At 43.5% G+C, this 18,845-nt stretch overlaps 1 protein-coding gene across 1 annotated transcript in view; it reads left to right on the top strand.

Annotated features, from left to right (window-relative positions):
* Positions 1–18,845, top strand: part of ADGRG2 (adhesion G protein-coupled receptor G2) — a 142,437-nt gene that overhangs the window by 82,742 nt on the left and 40,850 nt on the right. The window contains exons 11-17 of the mRNA XM_066599835.1: positions 2,398–2,457; positions 2,776–2,820; positions 5,042–5,083; positions 6,328–6,350; positions 9,938–9,969; positions 13,646–13,678; positions 18,249–18,367. Of these exons, the coding sequence (XP_066455932.1) occupies positions 2,398–2,457; positions 2,776–2,820; positions 5,042–5,083; positions 6,328–6,350; positions 9,938–9,969; positions 13,646–13,678; positions 18,249–18,367 (354 nt within the window). The remainder of the gene's footprint in view (positions 1–2,397; positions 2,458–2,775; positions 2,821–5,041; positions 5,084–6,327; positions 6,351–9,937; positions 9,970–13,645; positions 13,679–18,248; positions 18,368–18,845) is intronic.

Below are 18,845 nucleotides of genomic sequence, written 5' to 3'. Positions count from 1 at the left end.
CCCTTTTAAAGGGGTTTACCAGAATTGTAAGTTATCCCCCATCCACAGAATAGAGGATAACTTGCTGATCAGTGGGGGGCTCATTGCTGAGACCCAACTGATCTCGAGAGCAGGGTTTTCGTTTCTCCCATCCTCCTCATTCTGGACTTACTGCATCACCGCAGTGAGGAGGCGACTGAATGGAATGCTGGTCATGCAATCACGCTGGTGCTCAATTAATTTTCAATGCGACTGTCGGAGATGGCTGAGCAGCAAGTGCTCAGGTATTTCTGTCAGCCCCATTGAAATGAATGGAGTGCCAACTACCCATACTTGGCCAGCACTTCATTCATTCTGACTAGAGATGAGCGAGCCTACTCGGTAAGGCAGTTACTCGAGCGAGCATCGCTCTTCTCAAGTAACTGCTTAGTGACCGAAGCAGGCTCGGGTGGGCTGCGGGGGGCGAGGGGGAGCGGAGCGAGAGGAAGAGTGAGAGAGATCTCTCTCTCTCTCTTCCCCCCGCCACCCCTCGCAGCCCACCCGATCCTGCTCGGATCACTAGGCAGTTACTCAAGAAGAGCGATGCTCGCTCGAGTAACTGTCTTACTGATTAGGCTCGCTCATCTCTAATTTTGACGTCACTGTGGGGGCATAAACCATCTCACAGTGATAGACAAGGGGGGCATGGAACCCCTATTCTCAAGATCGGCGGGGGTGTCAGAGGGAAAAACCCCATTGATCAGCAAGTGATTCTCTATCTTGTGGATAGGGGATAACTTGCGAATCTGGAACAACCCATTTAACTATAAAGAATATAATTAGTCTTTCTTTGCTTTATAATGCAGGTTTTCAGGAGTACAGGCATGGGCATAGCACAATCTATCTGTGGCACCACATTTTACATTATCTTTTGACCATATCATGTGGCCTAAAGATGGTTAGTGTATTCTTCAGTGGTTAGGGCATAAATATTGTCCTCAGTTTAAAGTGTGCTTACAGTACCATTATACATTGTTTTAAGAAGGGAACATTATGAATAATTTTGAACATATTGTCAATATATAATTAATCAGTATTTGGTGTGCCATCGATTTATTATAGAGCAAGGATCCTCCTTTTCCTCACATACTTAGTAAATTCTTGGTAGATTTCCACCAGTACACTACCATAGACAACTTTAACTCCTTAAGGACCAAGCGCAGTAAATATTCGGCGCTTGGTCCTGGGCTTTAATCCCAGCTGATGGCAGAAGTACGGAGTAGGATTAAAGCTTCTGCTCCTGCAATCAAGCAGGAGCAGGTTGGGTCCTCGGCTGTCAGAGGACCTGGAGGAGAAGGAAAAAGCATTTTTAAGCCATTTCTGTTTTCTCCTTTCCAGGCTACGTAGTGTTCAATGACTGAAAGCAGAAGTGTTAGTTCCGCTGTGCGACCCACCGATCACGTGGCTGCCGGGTGCCCTCTGTCACAGCAGAGCTGCAGGGTCCTATCAGACCCAGATCAGCTCTGTTATTGACTACTGTTACACTGGGGCTCCTTTGGAGGCTGCTCCTATGGATGCCCTAGCTACAGTGGAAAAATGTGAAATTTAAGAAAAAAAGAAATTCTGTATACAGCGCTACAGAAAATGTTGTTGTTATATAAGTAACAGAAAGTACTAAAAACCTTTGCTGGCCTAAATTGCTGCCTTAGTATTAGACTTGGCCACCAAGATTTTGGTAAGTAAGGGTAGGGAGAATGAAGAATTGGTGCTGAGTAGTAACACAACTTTGAATCCAATTAAGGTTTTTTTTTTTGAGATTTTAAAAAAATAAAAAAGGAAAGGAAGCAGATAAAGATGGAAAAAGTCATACTCACCTGTCCAGTTGTCTCCCCTGTTCATAGCCATCAATCTGATTTTGGAAGTGATTGTAGTGGTCACATAATGTACATGTGACCACCTCCCAATCACAGGCCTCAGCGGTCTCTTGCTGTTCATGCATAGACGTCCACTGAAGCCAGTGATTGGTGAGCAGTCACAGCATGTGACCGCTGCAGTTTCTTCCAAGATCAGGTCTGTGGGGACTGGAACAGCAGCGCTGGATGGGGAAGGCCATTGGACAGGTGAGCATGGCTTGGCTTTTTTCTTTACATTCCACTTTTTTTCTGCTCTCCGCACGTGTTTTTGAAGTTTGGAAAACCCATTAAATTTAGAAACAAAATGCTTGCCGACATTTTATCCGCCTTTTTTTTTTTTATTTTTTATCTGTTTATAATGGAAGGTATACTTTCTGAAGCCTATCACAAGTCTGGAGTTATGTCACGTCTACCATCTAATCAATATACGCACAGACTTTGTTTTGCATGTTTTATTTGCCTGTTTTGTGTTGTTATATTCTTTATGTACTCTTAAATATAATTGTATAATTTGTGTTTCTTTTAGGTTTACCCATTGAAACATTTTCCTCGCCATCCAGTACTGTGTCATCAAATGTGACAGCAGGTGTGGAGATAGTTTTATTGTATCCCATAAATTCACTGCTCCATAAATATCTGTTTTGCTGTATCATAATAACTCAAACTACCTTAAAACATATATCTTATGAATATAACAGGATTAGTTATTGTCACAGATAAGAAAATTTAGTGTATCAGGGTTTTTTAACCTGTTTTGATTATGTTGAAAAAAAAGTGCAACTGAAAAACAGCCAAGTGATCCTAGAAGGATCTGTACATAAATCAGTAGCCATGTTTCATGACATTACTGTGAATGTGACTTTCCAATAGTTGTATGACTTGGTTTGTATGTGTCCTATTACAGGAAGTATGAACTGCGCCTCCAATGACACCAGTGCATTTAAGAATAGTAAGTTTAATTATATATGTATATTACTGACATTAAACAGGACCGGTCAGCTGGAACATACTGTCCGAACTGCAGGCATCATGTTATAGAACTGGAGGAACATAGAGGTCCAGTCAGCGGTCTTATCAGTGATTGACAGCTATCTGTGAATGACTGTGCATAGAAAATTAGCTGTCAACCACAGAGTAGGACCGCCCACTGGACACCTAAGCTTAGAATAATCAGGGGTTTAGATGACTAAAGTTGTACTGAATGTTTCCCCATAAAACTATATATTAATCTGCTCAGCTCCTCCGGCTCCATAAGAGTCAAAATGGACTGAATTTGCACCGTGACGGATTTATTTTAGCTATGTAATCAGAAAATCCATGTGTCCCAATACAAAATGAAAATCAGAACATATGACATCATTGATTACGCATCAACACATGGTTTAGTAAATTACTAGTGACTAACGTCTAAACAAACGTTTATGCCAGAGGCATACACAGAAATTATATTAAACCCTGAATGAGCCCAACCCCCAATAAAAATTTCTGACAAATGTACTAGGCTTTATTGAGACTCAGTCATTTAATTATATGGTATCATTTCTTTCTGCCTGCGGCCACCACTAGTGGGAGCTCTTTACCTATGGATTTATACAGCTGCTATTGGAATGTTCATAAATGCCTTCCTAGTGTTGGCTGCAGGAAACCTATGACTGAGTGTCAGTAGCAGACAAATTACTTCAACTAGTAGTTGCTTGGTCCGTCTCTATGGAGACCGCTGGTTTGAGCAGTCATTACACAGTTGGACACATTAATAGGGTTCCCTGGAATGGTAACAGGACAGTGCCTTAGAGCTTTGATGTTTACAATATTATGGTGTACTCTAAGAACTACACTGTGTGGCTTATTCATCACCCGCTTGATACACTCTTGAAGTAGATTTCTCATTAGTCACTTGATTTTCCTTCGATGCAGAGGAAAATAATTCCAATAGTGACTTCACCCATAAATTACGGAGAAATTATACTATTATTGCACAATATTTATGTTCCACTGCAGCCTTGTCTTAAAATAGAGTGTGATTTGAGTTTTTTGTTCCAATGAGTCACAAAGAGGAGGAAAAAAGCACCACCCATAAATTAATAAAGCCGTATTTGGTAGAGATAAATGATATATTTCCTAATTGTGTCTATGGCAGTACCCACTGTATTGTGGTTTTGCAGCATCAGCATTCCTAGCAATGAGAACTAGGGTATGTTCACCCATCATCAGAGATCTGAGGCTGACGTTTGTCTACTTTGGCGGATGAGCTTGCGGATCCACATGACCAGTAGCCTTATTGTCATTCACTGGGACTAATCCGCTGCTTTTCCGTGTGGATTCTGCATAAATGATGACGCTGCTGCAGACTTTAAAAACTGTCAAGTGGTCATTATTCCACTATGACCTTTCCCAAGGCATATGGATTGTATGTGGAATGTCAGTAGATTTAATGAAAATTTAGCTGGGAAGCCACAACTAAATTCTCAGCAAATCCTAAAGGTCCAAATTTACATTGTAGATTTCTTGGTCTTCTTGGCTGTATTTTGTTTGCGAATACCAATCAGATACCACTAATTGAATATTTTTACTGCAGCGACTATACTCTATGCGGTGTTGGTGAATAAGAAATTCACATATGGCAAGTTACATGACACTTTAAAGGGATGGTCCAGTTTTAAACTATTGATTACGTATTTCCACGATAAGTCATCAATAGTTGATGGGTGGGGGTCCATAACTCAGGACTCCCACTGATCAGCTTTTTACTTGGCCGCTGTCACTTTGCATGGAGTCAGAGGCAGATGGTACACTTTGCAGCAGCCCTGGTTGGTACTGTAGATGGTGTTCCCATTGAATGAAGGTAAAAATATATAAAAAATATAAGCCAGTTACCAGTTTTCTATAAAAACTGTTCTATAAGCAATTATTTAATTGAAGTAAAGACTCACAAAATCATATTTTTCTGTGTGTGATAGTGATATGGTACTTACCTGCACCTCTGTCACTCCAGCTTCCCCGTACGTGAACCCAACATTATGGCTCCAATCATGAGCTCTATGTTTAGTGCCAAGGTTGCCGTCAGATCAGGAAAACCATTCTCAAAGGACAGAAATGTACAATGTTACTTCAGAAAGCTCCTGGATAAGTTACAATAACTAATCCTCAATATGTTACATTTTCACTTACAGGGCAGTTGGATATTTGTAATATGACTTGCGGTAACGACTCAGGTACTTTCTTTATATTATTATCAACTTAACAGACATTTTTCCACTATCATCAAATGACTTGATGTTTCATGATATCAATACAAAAAAGTCAGTGTGCAAAATTTAAATTTGTTGTCCCATGTGAATAGAAAATAGGAAGTAATACTTTTAATTTAAATAACTTAGATGTGTATAATTCTTCTAAGTAAACCATGCTTTTAGCTAGCCATATAGTTTGGTTTATGTGAGGTGAGGAATGCTGTTTGGCATCAATTGAGTTTATCTGGTTTACATACTTTTTTGCTATGTTCCGCATTAGGGCACATTAAATTTGCGGCTAGGGACCCTAAGGGCTTTTACCCACTGGTGATAGACTTTCCTGCGATGTAAGAGGGAGTTAAAATGCATGATTATGAAACCAATGATTTTCAATGGTTTCATTCTCATTTGCGATGTCTTCACTCAAGGCTTGCAGCGCTAAAAAAATTTGCGCTATTGCAAATTGTTTTCAATGCCTGCCCCATTGAAAACATAGGGAGTACATCACGCTTCTCTGACGCAGCTGTGACAGCTATGGCAGAGGTCCATAATGCTATCCCATTGATCTCAATGGGACCGGTGCTTCTGCCGCCCCATTGAAAGCAATGGGATGAAGGCATCCCTTGCACCGGTGATTTTTGGGGGGGAGCTTGAAATATAAGCCCTACCCTGAAAATCAGCCTTAGCTGTAGAAAAATAATAATAATAACTCCCCTAGAAGAGCTGTCCGGCTTTTCTCTCCATCCCTGTCAGTCTTCATCTGTCTTCTGGTGGCCAAGGATTGAAAAATCCACGCCTCCAAAAAGCGCTGCCCCTGATTGGCTGAGCGTTGTGACCATTAAGAGGTGGCTCTCAGCCAATCAGAGGCAGCGCTTTCTGGAGGCAAGGACTTTTCGATCCCCGGCCACCAGAAGACAGATGAAGACTGACAGGGATGGAAAGAAGAGCTGGTCAGCTCTTATAGGGGAGTTAATTTTTTTAATTCATTTTTTTTTTACAGCTAGGGATGAATTTCAGGCCAGGGCTTATATTTCAAGGCATTGCACACGATTTACACCAATTTTTTGTACTGGTAAAGAAGATATTCTAGTGCTTCCAATGCCTTCTCAAGATATTAATTTGCACTTCATAAAATGTTTCAGTGCTGTGATATCTTTTTAGTTTCTTTTTTTTCTAGTCTACTGATCTATTTAAGGTAATCATTAGTATGTTTTTATTTCCTACAGTTTATGAGTTCAAGCTGAAAAATGTAAGTGTGGTTGTTTTTCCATTCACAGTTTTAATAATTGTTTCTAAAGTGGGTTTCACAGAAATGTATTACAGCGGCATTTCTGCATCCATAATTCAAGTGTCCAGGCCCAACCGTGGATATACTAACCTAAACTATAGATTCCTATGATGCTCTGAGTTTCAAGAGACTTAAAGGGGTTGTCCCGAGGCAGCAAGTGGGTCTGTACACTTCTGCATGGCCATAATAATGCACTTTGTAATGTACATTGTGCATTAATTATGAGCCATGCAGAAGTTATAAAAAGTTTTATACTTACCTGTTCCGTTGCTGGCGTCCTCGTCTCCATGGTGCCGACTAATTTTCGCCCTCCGATGGCCAAATTAGCCGCGCTTGCGCAGTCCGGGTCTTCTGCAGTCTTCTATGGGGCTCCGTGTAGCTCCGTGTAGCTCCGCCCCGTCACGTGCCGATTCCAGCCAATCAGGAGGCTGGAATCGGCAGTGGACCGCACAGAAGAGCTGCGGTCCACGGAGGAAGAGGCCATCTTCAGCGGTGAGTAGAGAAGTCACCGGAGCGCGGGGATTCAGGTAAGCGCTCCGGTGAGCTTTCTTTACCTCCCTGCATCGGGGTTGTCTCGCGCCGAACGGGGGGGGGGTTGAAAAAAAAAAAAACCCGTTTCGGCGCGGGACAACCCCTTTAAGGCGCATTTACACCAGCCGATGATCGCTGAAAATCGCTAAAAGGCGACCGTTTTAGCGATAATCGTTGCGTCTAAATGCGTGGCCATCATGCACTTTTCGTGCACTGCTAGCTGACCGTTAAATTCAGTCCAACCTAAAAATGGTCATTCAGCCTTATCAGCAGTTCTCCACGGGGAGTGCTGATAGCATTGTTTCCCCCAGGAGAACAAAGGATCTAAATGCAGATAAGAGCCCTCAGGCTATTAACTGCATTCAGCTAAGGGTGCATTCACACGAGCGTAGGCGTATTTACATTCGCACGTGCGCAGCGTATAATCGCCGGAAAGAACGTTTTTCGGCGATCATGACCAGAGCTAGAAAGCGTATTATCGTTTGTTCCTACTTTGCAAACTATCTTTTCGGCCATCGAATATGCGTTGGCGCGTATTTCGGTCGCGTATGTTCCGTTTTTTCCGAGTTGCCGTTTTTACGCGCCGTAAAATCGCCCGTGCGAACGAATACATTCGAAACCAATGCCTCAGATGGTCACGTATATACGATTGGGCGCAAAAACGTGCCGTTTATGCGCTCGTGTGAACGCACCCTAAGGCTTCACTTGCACACTTAATTGCTATTAAGTAGCTAAGTGGCTACTTAATAGTTTTTGCAAAATGATCACTTAAAGCTGTCACTCAAACTGTACTGTCGTTTGAGCGATCATTGGCCCGTGTAAATGGGCCTTTACAGTCAGGTTGGGACATAGAAATGCACCTGCAATACGTTTCTGTGAAATTTGCCTGAAGCCGGTCATTTTAATCACACGGTCATATTAATCAAACTTTCATATTACATTTCTGCACGCACAATGCACAGAAATTAGGAGTCGTTAGTCTCAATGGGTTCGTTTACAAGCCTGTATTTTGTGTCCGCAATTGTGTCGCGCAAATAAAGTCAGGATGCTTCATTTTCCCGTGCATTTGCGTAGGAAAAGAACACATCTGGCACTAGTTAAAGAATTTGCCCATTTCAGTGGCAGGGAGCGTCGTTTTGTTTGTACGCACAATTGCGTATCACTTGTGCCGTGAAAAGCACAGTAAAAAATTCAGTTGCACACACAAATATACAACTTTTATTCCACAAAAATGCAGCACAAAAGCATATGCAAATACACTTGTATGAATCCGGCCTAAAAGGGGTATTTTGGACATTGGACATTTTTTCAAGCTTTCACGCTTCCATTGAGCGGGTGAAAATTGATCCCCACCAGCCCTGAGAACAGGGGTCCCATTTTCCTTGTCCTCCTCGCTGCAGCCTCCTCAGCACGGAGAAGATTGAATAGAGAAGCGTTCGGGCATCCACACTGATGCTCCATTCATTTTTAGTGGGGCTGAGTACAAAGCGCTCGGATATTTCTATCAGCCCCATTGAAATAAATTGCGCGGCGGACGCACATACACAGCCAGCTGTCCATCCAGCTGGGAGCATGGGAGAAGCCACATGGAAGTGAGGAGGAATAAGGAATTGGGATCCCCATTCTTGGGATTGGTGGGGGTCCCAAACAAATAGATCCCACCCATCTATCCATTGTCACCCATCCAGTGGATAGGTCAAAACTTGAATAAATGTCCAGTCTCTGCAATACCCCTTAATGAGCTCTGAAAAATGATTTGCAAATGTGTGGATGTAAGAATTTGTCAGTATGATATGTTCTTGTATCAATAGCAAAGAAAATTCACAATCAGCCACATTCTTTTATCGTAAACCCATAAACCTAAAATATCTGTTTACCAAACTTCACATTACTGATTTAACCCCTTGAGTGGCAGGTTTCCTACCACCCTGTCGTGCCCACCAGGGCAGGTTTTTTTAAATGGTCTAATCATTGAATTTCAACTAGTTTTGCAGTTGCGTCTCAAGAGCCATAACTTTTTCATTTTTCCATTGACATGGCCATATGAGGGCTTGTTTTTTGCGGGACAAGTTGTGATTTTTTAAACAGGGGGGAGGAAAAAAAGAAATGGGGAAAAAAGAAAAAAAGGGGCCATGTCATTAAGGGGTTAAATAATGTATTAACTTCCTTCTCTGGGTCATTACGACGCACATGGATACCACGTGTGATTGTATTTTTGATTTTTTACAAAGTAAAGGGAGACAAGTGTTTTTTTTATTTTTTTAATAATTTTTTTACTTTTTTTAAAAAAAATTTTAAAAATTTTTTTTAGTTTTTTTTGTCCCTTTAGGGGACTTCCACAGGGACCCATCAGGACCCCTGATCACATTCCAGGGGTCCGATGGTGACAGCCCTTTACATGCTGCAGTGACAACCCTTTACATGCTGCAGTCACATAGACTGCAGCATGTAAAGGGTTAACACAGCAGAGATCAGAGGTTTTCTCTGATCTCTGCTGTAATGGCTAGTACCCAGCTGTCCTCTGACAGCTAACAACCAGCTCTCCCTGCCACAGAGACCATCGGCTTGCTTCTGACAAGCCGATGGTCTCTATGGCAACCTGTAAACAAAGCAGGACATTGCCGACATGTCGGCAATATCTTCTGCTGGTTTTTCAAAGCCCTTGCTTTGTTCTCTGTGGGTCTGTGCAGGCAGAGCACACTGTCACAGCTTGTGGCATTGTGCTCTGCAGCTCCCATAGTGATACATAGCCCGGAAATCTTCCGGGCTATGTCACTATGAGCAGTGGAGCTCGTCACGGAACTTTTCCGGGCGTGCCACTCAAGGGGTTAATGAAAAGTGAATTTTCATTAAATTCTTCAGCTGATGACACATTAGACTAGATATTATTTGTAAAGCGTGGCTAGGAACCTACAAGGGATTGTTCACATCATCTATACACCAGTGATCAAAGAAGCATGGTGGTGATATAAATGTATACGCAAAAAAATTATAATCAGCATACATGTGTCTTACAGAACTGCACAGTGGCAGAGAGTACACTGAAGAGGTACGTATTATCTCTAACTAGTTATTGTGTAGCGTTTATGGTCTGTTCACACTGGCATCATTACTGCAGTGTATTACAGAGCTACTGTAATAATAATAATAATAAACTTTATTTGTATAGTGCCAACATATTCCGCAGCGCTTACGTAGACAGGGGGAATACAGAAAGACAAAATACAAAAATTACAGAACCACAGTTACATAGTGATCAGTTGATGGAAACAATAGGGGTGCGGGTCCTGCTCCAACGAGCTTACATGCTACAAGTAATGGGGTGATACAGAAGGTAAAGGGGCTGGAGATGTGCACTGTATGGCGAGGTGGAGAGTGAGGGGTGATATACACATAGACAATGGTCAGACATTTAGCCGTGTGACGGCAGAAACGGTGTGACTGCAGGAGCGGTTTATGATGGCTAGCAGGGATTGCAGTCAGTAGGTCAGGGAGCATGTTATCAGGCGGAGTATAGAGGGGTTTGTTTAGGGAATGCGGTATGCCTCCGTGAAGAGATGCGTTTTTAGAGCATGCCTGAAGTTCTGCGAGTCCTGGATTGCTCGGGTAGCCTTTGGTAGTGCGTTCCAGAGGACCGGTGCTGCTCTGGAGAAGTCTTGGAGGCGGGAATGAGAAGTTCGAATTAAAGGGGCGCTCAGTCTGGTTTCATTAGCAGAGCGGAGAGCCCGGGCTGGTTGATGGATTGAGATGAAGGGGGCGATATAGGGGGGCGCTGCGCTGTGGAGGGCTTTGTGGATGAAGGTAGCGAGTTTAAATTGAATTCTGTATTTAATGGGCAGCCAGTGCAGTGACTGGCACAGGGCAGAGGCGTCCGAGTAGCGGCTGGACCGGAAGATGAGCCTGGCTGCCGCATTCAGGATGGATTGGAGGGGTTAGAGTCTGGTGCAGGGGAGGCCGATCAACAGCGAATTGAAATAATCGAGCCGTGAGTGGATGAGGGCAACAGTAAACATTTTTAGCGTGTCCACAGTGAGAAAAGAGCAAATTCTTGCAATGTTCTTGAGGTGCAGCTGATATGTTCGGGCCAGAGATTGGATGTAGGGGGTAAAAGAGAGATCAGAGTCAAGTATGACCCCAAGACAGCGGGCGTGATGTCTGGGAGTTATGGCTGTGCCACACACTAAGGCCGCCTGCACACGAGCGGAAATCCCGCCGCGGGATTTCCGCCGCTGAAAGTTTGCATAGGAGTGCATTAAAATACGCACTCCTATGCAGACGGCCGCGGTTTGGCCGCGCGAAATCTCGCGCGGCAAACAAACCGCGGCATGTCCTAATTTTCTGCGGGGCACGCACTCACCCGGCCGCCGGCTCCGGTCTGCGCATGCGCCGGCTGCGCGGCAGCCGGCACTTGAAAGAGCCGGGGCCGCCAGGCGCGGGTGAGTACGCGCTCGTCCCTGCAGGCGCTCGGGTCGGATCGCGCAGCGAGAATTCTCGCTGCCGGATCCGACCCGCTCGTCTGCAGGCGGCCTAAGATGGAGATGTCAGGATGAGGTCGGTTATGGGAGGGTGGAAATACCAGTAAGTCAGTTTTAGAGAGGTTTAGTTTTAGGTAGAGAGAGGACATAGTGTTAGAGACAGCGGACAGACAGTCAGTGATGTTTTGGAGGAAAGGTGCAGAGATGTCATGGGCAGAGGTGTATAGCTGGATGTCATCAGCATACAGGTGGTATTGGAGGCCAAATCTCCTGATGGTTTGTCCAATAGGGGCTGTGTAGATAGAGAAGAGAAGGGGGCCGAGGACCGAGCCCTGGGGGACCCCAACAGCAAGAGGAAGAGGAGGGGAGGTAGAGCCAGCAAAGGAGACACTGAATGACAGCTATAGCCTGATCTATTTTCAAATCAATTTCTAAAAGGGGGTCATGCCAGGCTCACATGAATTGTGCAGTACGTGCGCGATGTACGTGCTTATAATTCATGGTACATTGCGGCAATTCAAATACATTGATTTTCACTGTTACACTCACCCTAGCAATTATTTATTGCATATAATACGAAAGTAAAAAAGAACACAGTATTTTACCATGTAATGAGCCCAAGTGTTCTATATGGGTGCGCACAAAATGCTGTACATGTGCAATTACATCATACTGCGCATGTGCGGCATTTATACGTTTAATAAAAAAATGAAGCCAGGAAGCCTGTGCATGACAGCGTGCATGAGATACACTGTCAAAGTGTGATTGTTCTCAGCAAGAGCAGCCAAGTAATCTTGTAGATATGATACCTATTAATGGTACATGATGTTATAGCGAGCTTCTGAACCTACGCAGGGCTCTTCCTCAGGCTTACGCGGTGATACATGGTAAAATGCTACATTATATACGCAGCTTTTTACCACATGCTCGTATGAGCCCGGCCTTAGTCAGAGTTCTGATATTTAAAAATATCAGTAATAGCATTGCAGGCTGCGCTATTCTTACCATCGCAAATATCTGAAACCTTGACTCATTGACAAAAAGGCCCATGTAAATAGAGTTATACTGACAATACAGTAATGATACGTGGCAATCAGACAGAACATTATAGAGTCAGTCGTGTGATCTCATTATGACCATCTGACATTTCCTTTACTGTATACTTATGGTCTTTATTTAGAGGAATAGAGAAGGTAATGATAATTACAGTGCCCTGCCAGCAGGCAGAGATGGTACTGGCTCTAGCTGTTCATGTGATGCTGTACTGATGTATCACAGGATTGCTAGCACAACATTGAAGAGGCGAAAGCAGGGAGAAATATAAAAATCAAGATGGTGACTGATAAGCATCAGACAGGAGGCTGCACTGCATGGAAGTGAGTGCAATATACATAAGAGACAGGGGCATAACTATAGGGGATGCAGAAGATGCAGTTGAACCCGGGCCCACGAGCCTAAGGGGCCCCTAAGGCCTCTCTTCACCGTATAGGAAGCCCAGACTATGAATAAAGCATTATAATTGGGGCCCTGTTACAGATTTAGCATTGGGGCCCAGAAGCTATAAGTTTCGCCCCTGGTAGAAGACATCCAGAGTGTGACAGGCGATTAGATGAGGGGCGCAGCGATAGAAAAATGTGCTTTTGCTGGAGTGGCCTTTTATAACCACTGACATGGGATATATTAGACAGCAAGTAAACAGTAAGTTTAGGCAAGTGGATTTACTTTTATAGCTGATCGGTGTCCTTTCAGTACTATAACATGGTAGTCTGGCCTATGAGCATGCGATGTGTTTTACCATTGCAGGCCTTTCTTAAGACCACTAGATGTTGATAGGATATAAAAAAGGTTTAAACACACAAGTTTAATCGAAATCTATGCTGAGGGATTGAGTACAGCAATGTGTAAGGGCTTGTTCACACAGTTATGTACTGGAATTTGAGTTCTCCCAAAGCTTAGCCTCAGTGATATAAATAAATCCTAATGGTCCTTTAACCCGTTTCTGCAGCCTGATGAAAGAGTATATCACAGGCCTACTATTAGGTGATTGCATGGGCACTGCCAATATAGCCATGCAGCAACACAGAGCCGCACTCCTGCCGTAGCTGCCAACCCTCTTAGTGCTGCAGTCAAGGCCAATTGTGGCAAGGGAGCGGCTCCTGGTAGCTGTGATTGCCAACATGTTCTGAATGGATATTAACCATTCAAAGACTATATACACATAACGTATTTATTTGCTTTTTTTCCTACCAGATATCTTCAGATCTATAACTACACTAAATTCATGTAAGTATATTAACATGACTAGATTGACCCGATGTTCAGAACGCGAACATAAAAGGATTAGAAAAATGGGTTTTTTTGTGTTTTTTAGCTTATTTTTCTGTCTCTGCCTGTGTCTGTCTTTCTCTGACTCTGTCTCTCTTTCTCTGCCTCTCGCTTCTCTGTTTCTGTGCTTGTATCTCTGGCTGTGTCTGCCTCCGTGTGTCTCGTTTTGTCTACATGTCTCTTTCTCTTTGTCTGCATCTGTCTTTTCTCTGCCTGTCATTTCTGTTTGCTCTCTTTTTGTCCTCTGTCTCTGACTGTGATTGGTGGCCCAGAGGGGGCTTGTCAACCGATGATGGCCAGGGGCCGCCACGCCTCCTTCCATGCTTTTGTCCCGGGAGCTGCCTCTGTTCTGAGGAGCCGCAATTGAGCAGTACTGGATGAATAGGATTTATAAGTATGGCTTAATCACTTCATAAATGCCGCTTCCATGACACAATGGCTCTTATTGGTTATTCCAGCTCTGCATTGAAAAGATGAACCAATCACAGCCATCGCATGCTCCCCTTCAGCCAGCTCGCTCCCGTGTAGCACCGCCCGCTGTCCTTTAGCACCGCCCCGCTGTCCTTTAGCACCGCCCCGCTGTCCTTTAGCACCGCCCCGCTGTCCTTCAGCACTGTGCTGCTCTCATTCAGTGCCACTGCTGTCCTTCAGCACTGCCCTGCTGTCCTTCAGTGCCACCCCACTGTCTTTCAGCACTGACCCACTGTCCTTCAGCACTGCCCTGCTCTCCTTCAGCGCTGCCCACTGTTCTTCAGCACTGAACGCTGCTCTTCAGTCCCGTCAGCATCGGCCGCCGCTATTCAGTACAGTCCGCTCCCGTTCAGTACCGCCCGCTGCCCTTTAATATCGCCTTCTCCCCTTCAGCACCATATGCTCACTCATCTCTACTAGTAAGCATTCTTTGCTCATTATCATTCAGTAGTATTTACCAGCTTTTTATTAAATTAAAAATTGAAGACTATAATGGATTCTAAGAGATTGTCTTCTCGCTGCCACTACTGGAATTCAGATGAATAGTCGGAACATTGGGCATTAATAACATTCAGTATAGTTTAATTAAATTAAAATACAATTGGAAGCCTCTCTTCTCCCGTCCCCAGAAGGTTCTATTTCTTGGATTTTTTAATTTTTGTCTTCTATTGTTCAATCTTTACTCAGGTTTTGCACAAGTAATATGCTTTACCAATATCGCATAGGTGACCATGTTGTTGCTCACACCAATTGTGTATATTACGCGCTCAAAAAAAATTTCAGCAGGTTCTATGGAGCGCATACATGCCAAGATTATACATAGCGATGGGCAGCCTGTATACAATGTCACCATGTACTGGCTGTGTGCCACGCGGGTATATCTCGCAGCCCACAACAGCAGGATATTTTCGTGTGAGCCCGGCCTTATGATCATATGCACAGAGAAATGTTTACTTTTTGTTCATATAATGATTTGTTTAACAATTTCTTTGACTGTCTGAATGTGACCTACGAGCTATTGAAATACTTCTTTATGTTTTTGTAAATATAATGTTAAAGATAGAATTTTAAAGAGGAAGCTACTGTACCTGGCAGCTGCCTGTAGTAAGCCAAAGGGTGGTTCAATTCAGAAATGTGGAAAAGAAAAAGAGCAAAATTAAAGAAAAGCATAGCACGCTTTCCCGAAAATAAGACCTACCCCGAAAATAAGCCCTAGTCTAAATTTCAGGGAGTCTTGAAATATAATCCCTACCCTGAAAATAAGCCGTAGTTACACTAAATAATTAAAAATAAAAAAACGCATTACCTAGCAAGCTCGGTCTGCTTCCCTTCGGCTGCTCTCTAGAGGTTCGATGCGGTTCCTGCAGTCTTCAGCCGCTCATACAACATCACTTCCTGGCTACTGGATTTATAAATACCACCTCAGGAAGTGATGGCTGTGATTGTTTCTTCGACCGCTGCTCAGCCAATCAATGCAGCGCTGGATGAACCAATGTGATTGCTGTGATTGGCCTTGGCTCAGCCAATTCATAAATTCCGCCTCTACAACACAATGGCTGTTGATTGGTTCATCCAGCGCTGCATTGATTGGCTGAGCAGCGGTCGAAAAAGGAATCACAGCCATCATTTCCTGGAGCCGAGATTTATGACTTCCATAACCAGGAAGTGATGTTGTATGAGCGGCCAAGAACTGCAAGAAGCGTGTCAGAGCTGTGGAGAGTAACCTACCAAGCCTGCTTGGTAAATATAATAAGACCTACAGCCTCTTGGGCAAAAATTAATATAAGACAAGGTCTTATTTTAGGGGAAACATGGGGCTTCATTTTGAAATAGGCAAATTAACTGTTAAACTACAGTTTAGAAAGACAATGAGGCAGATATGCTAATGCCATTAAGCAGTGCATACTTAGTCTTTAAATGTGCCAGAGTTACCTTTATGTGTGTGTATATATACACTCATTGTCAAAAAAAATCAAGCATCCAGAAGGAGTTGTCGGAATCAAATGAAACTTTCTATGTGTGATTGTAACGTTGATATAAGTAAGTGATTACAACATCAGAGCAAAAGGAGAATTTATTGTGGAGAACTGACCCCTTGAAGGGAGGCTCTAGTACCCTGTTGTACCGCCTCTAGCTTGGATACAGGATGTGATATGGGAGGGCATGGAGGCTCTAGTACCCTGTTGTACCGCCTCTAACTTGGATACAAGATGTGATACAGGTGGGCATGGAGGCTCTAGTACCCTGTTGTACCGCCTCTAACTTGGATACAAGATGTGATACAGTTAGGCATGGAGGCTCTAGTACCCTGTTGTACCGCATCTAGATTAGATACAAGATGTGATACAGATGGACATATAGGCTCTAGTACGCTGTTGGGCCTTCTCTAGTTTGGATACAAGATGTGATATGGGTGGGCATGTAGGCTCTAATACCCTTTTGTACCGCCTCTACCTTGGATACAAGATGTGATACAGGTGGGCATGGAGGCTCTTGTACCCTGTTGGGCCTCCTCTAGCTTGGAAGAAGATGTGATACGGGCGAGCATGGAGGCTCTAGTACCCTGTTGTACCGCTTCTAGCTTGGATACAAGATGTGATACGGGCGAGCATAGAGGCTCTAGTACCCTGTTGTACCGCTTCTAGCTTGGATACAAGATGTGATATGGGCAGGCATGGAGGCTCTAGTACCCTGTTGTACTGCCTCTAGCTTGGATACAAGATGTCATATAGGCAGGCATGGAGGCTCTAGTACCCTGTTGTACTGCCTCTAGCTTGCATACAGTAGGTGTCTGTCACCAGAGAACAGCTAGCAAAAGAGACTTGCAAAGTCTTTAAGCTTCAAGAAGAAGAAAAATGGCAGAAAAGCCCAGAAGATGTGCAAGGTATAGTAAAGGGAAAGAGTAGCTGGTGCTATAGATCAAGTGAAGGGAGACAGCTTAAAAATAAGCCCTTTAATATAGCTCGACCAGTTAGGTTAATAGGGCTGAGAATTCCCTAAAATAGAATCTTTGACCCTGGGGGATTGAGTATTGTGATAAGAACTGCAGCCTTTATCAGAAGTGGGGAAGGGGGTTTATGTGGGAATGCAGTCCCAGAAGTGGCTTTTGAATAAGTTTTGTGAGGAAATCTCCTGCACAGAAGGTTTTTTTCCTAATTAATCAGCAAACACCTGGGTAGGTGAGGCTACAGTACAGAAAAGCTCATGAGTTTCTGAGATCAGAGTCCATTTGGGGACACTCTACCCCTGTGAGAGTCCTGAGAGGTCTATTGTAGAGCAAGCCATGGTCCACTGCTGAATGCTTGATGATGGATGAGAGAGCCAAGAACCTGACAGGTGTGGTTGGCCCCTTGGTTGACACCCTCGATTAGTATGATGTGATGGACTATCACACTATATGTTAGGGCACTAGACCTGTAGGGTTAACAGGATTAAGTCTATGTTATGTAGCGGCCAGACGGCCAGGGACTTGTATGTATTCCTGTACATCGTGACCAGTAACAACACTGTGAAGATTGTGTTACTATTGCTGTTGATCTACCACAATAAAGGACGGATTTACTAAGTTTGTACTTAACTTCTGGCCTGGACGTGGTTTAATTGTGTGCGACCACGCAGGGGTGGAGGAAAGATGGCGATCCGATGAGCTAACAACCTCCAAGTTGTCACACATATAATATGTATGTACGTAGATCCACTCAAAACTCCTACATCAACACTTTTCTCTAGAAGGAAAGTGCAGAATACACAGCCTGGAGGGGGCAAGCTACATCATAGTAGCAACCTGAAAGCAATACCATGTTTTTCTTACAGAAGTACAATGTCAGGAACAGGAAACCAGCCCTCCAACCTCTCTTGCAATTATTTTTGGTTTATGGTTTCAATAATCATCTGATAATATAGAGTATCCACACACTAGGCCTGCAGTAGCATAAATTATGAACTAGTGGAATTCATTTAATCCACCATCTAATAATCCAGAAAATCTACATTATTCTGTATATATTCATTGTTTAATCTAGGTCCTAATTTTCTTTCTTTGGTTCTTTTCTTATAGTATGAAGACCTGCAGGGTCTTGGTATTTAGAACTAATGATACTGCCATTGACATTTGTGACATATTGATTAGAAATGCTGTGTTCGTTAAACAGTATATACAAGAGTTGAATAGAATAGGTAAGTAGACCGTTCCATACTTGTCATTTGGTTTATGAAATAGGATTTGTCCACCTTTTCTTATTTCCGTTTTGCTGGAAGATAGTATCCATTCAGTAAAGCATCTTCTTTGGTGGCAACATGGGCGTAACTATAGAGGATGCAGGGGATGCGGTTGCACCCGGGGCCAGGAGCCTTAGGGGGCCCATAAGGCCTCTCTTCTCCATATAGGGAACCCAGTACTATGAGTAAAGCATTATAGTTCAGGGCCCTGTTCCAAGTTTTGCCATGGGGCCCAGAAGCTTCAAGTTACGCCTCTGGGTGGCAACATAGTATTGATATGTACCGTAGATACAAAAACATGCAGTTTGTGTCATGACAGACCAAATGAGTAACAGAGATAAGATTGTGTGACAAGATTGTTTACAGAGAACAGTGAATGATATGACACATTAAAGGGGTTGTCCCGCGCCGAAACGTTTTTTTTTTTTTTCAATAG

The sequence above is a fragment of the Eleutherodactylus coqui genome, chromosome 4 (genome assembly GCF_035609145.1).
Source record: "Eleutherodactylus coqui strain aEleCoq1 chromosome 4, aEleCoq1.hap1, whole genome shotgun sequence".
In the NCBI taxonomy this organism is placed as follows: domain Eukaryota; kingdom Metazoa; phylum Chordata; class Amphibia; order Anura; family Eleutherodactylidae; genus Eleutherodactylus; species Eleutherodactylus coqui.
Note: the sequence above shows the minus strand (reverse complement) of the source record. Positions and strands in the feature narration are given on the sequence as shown.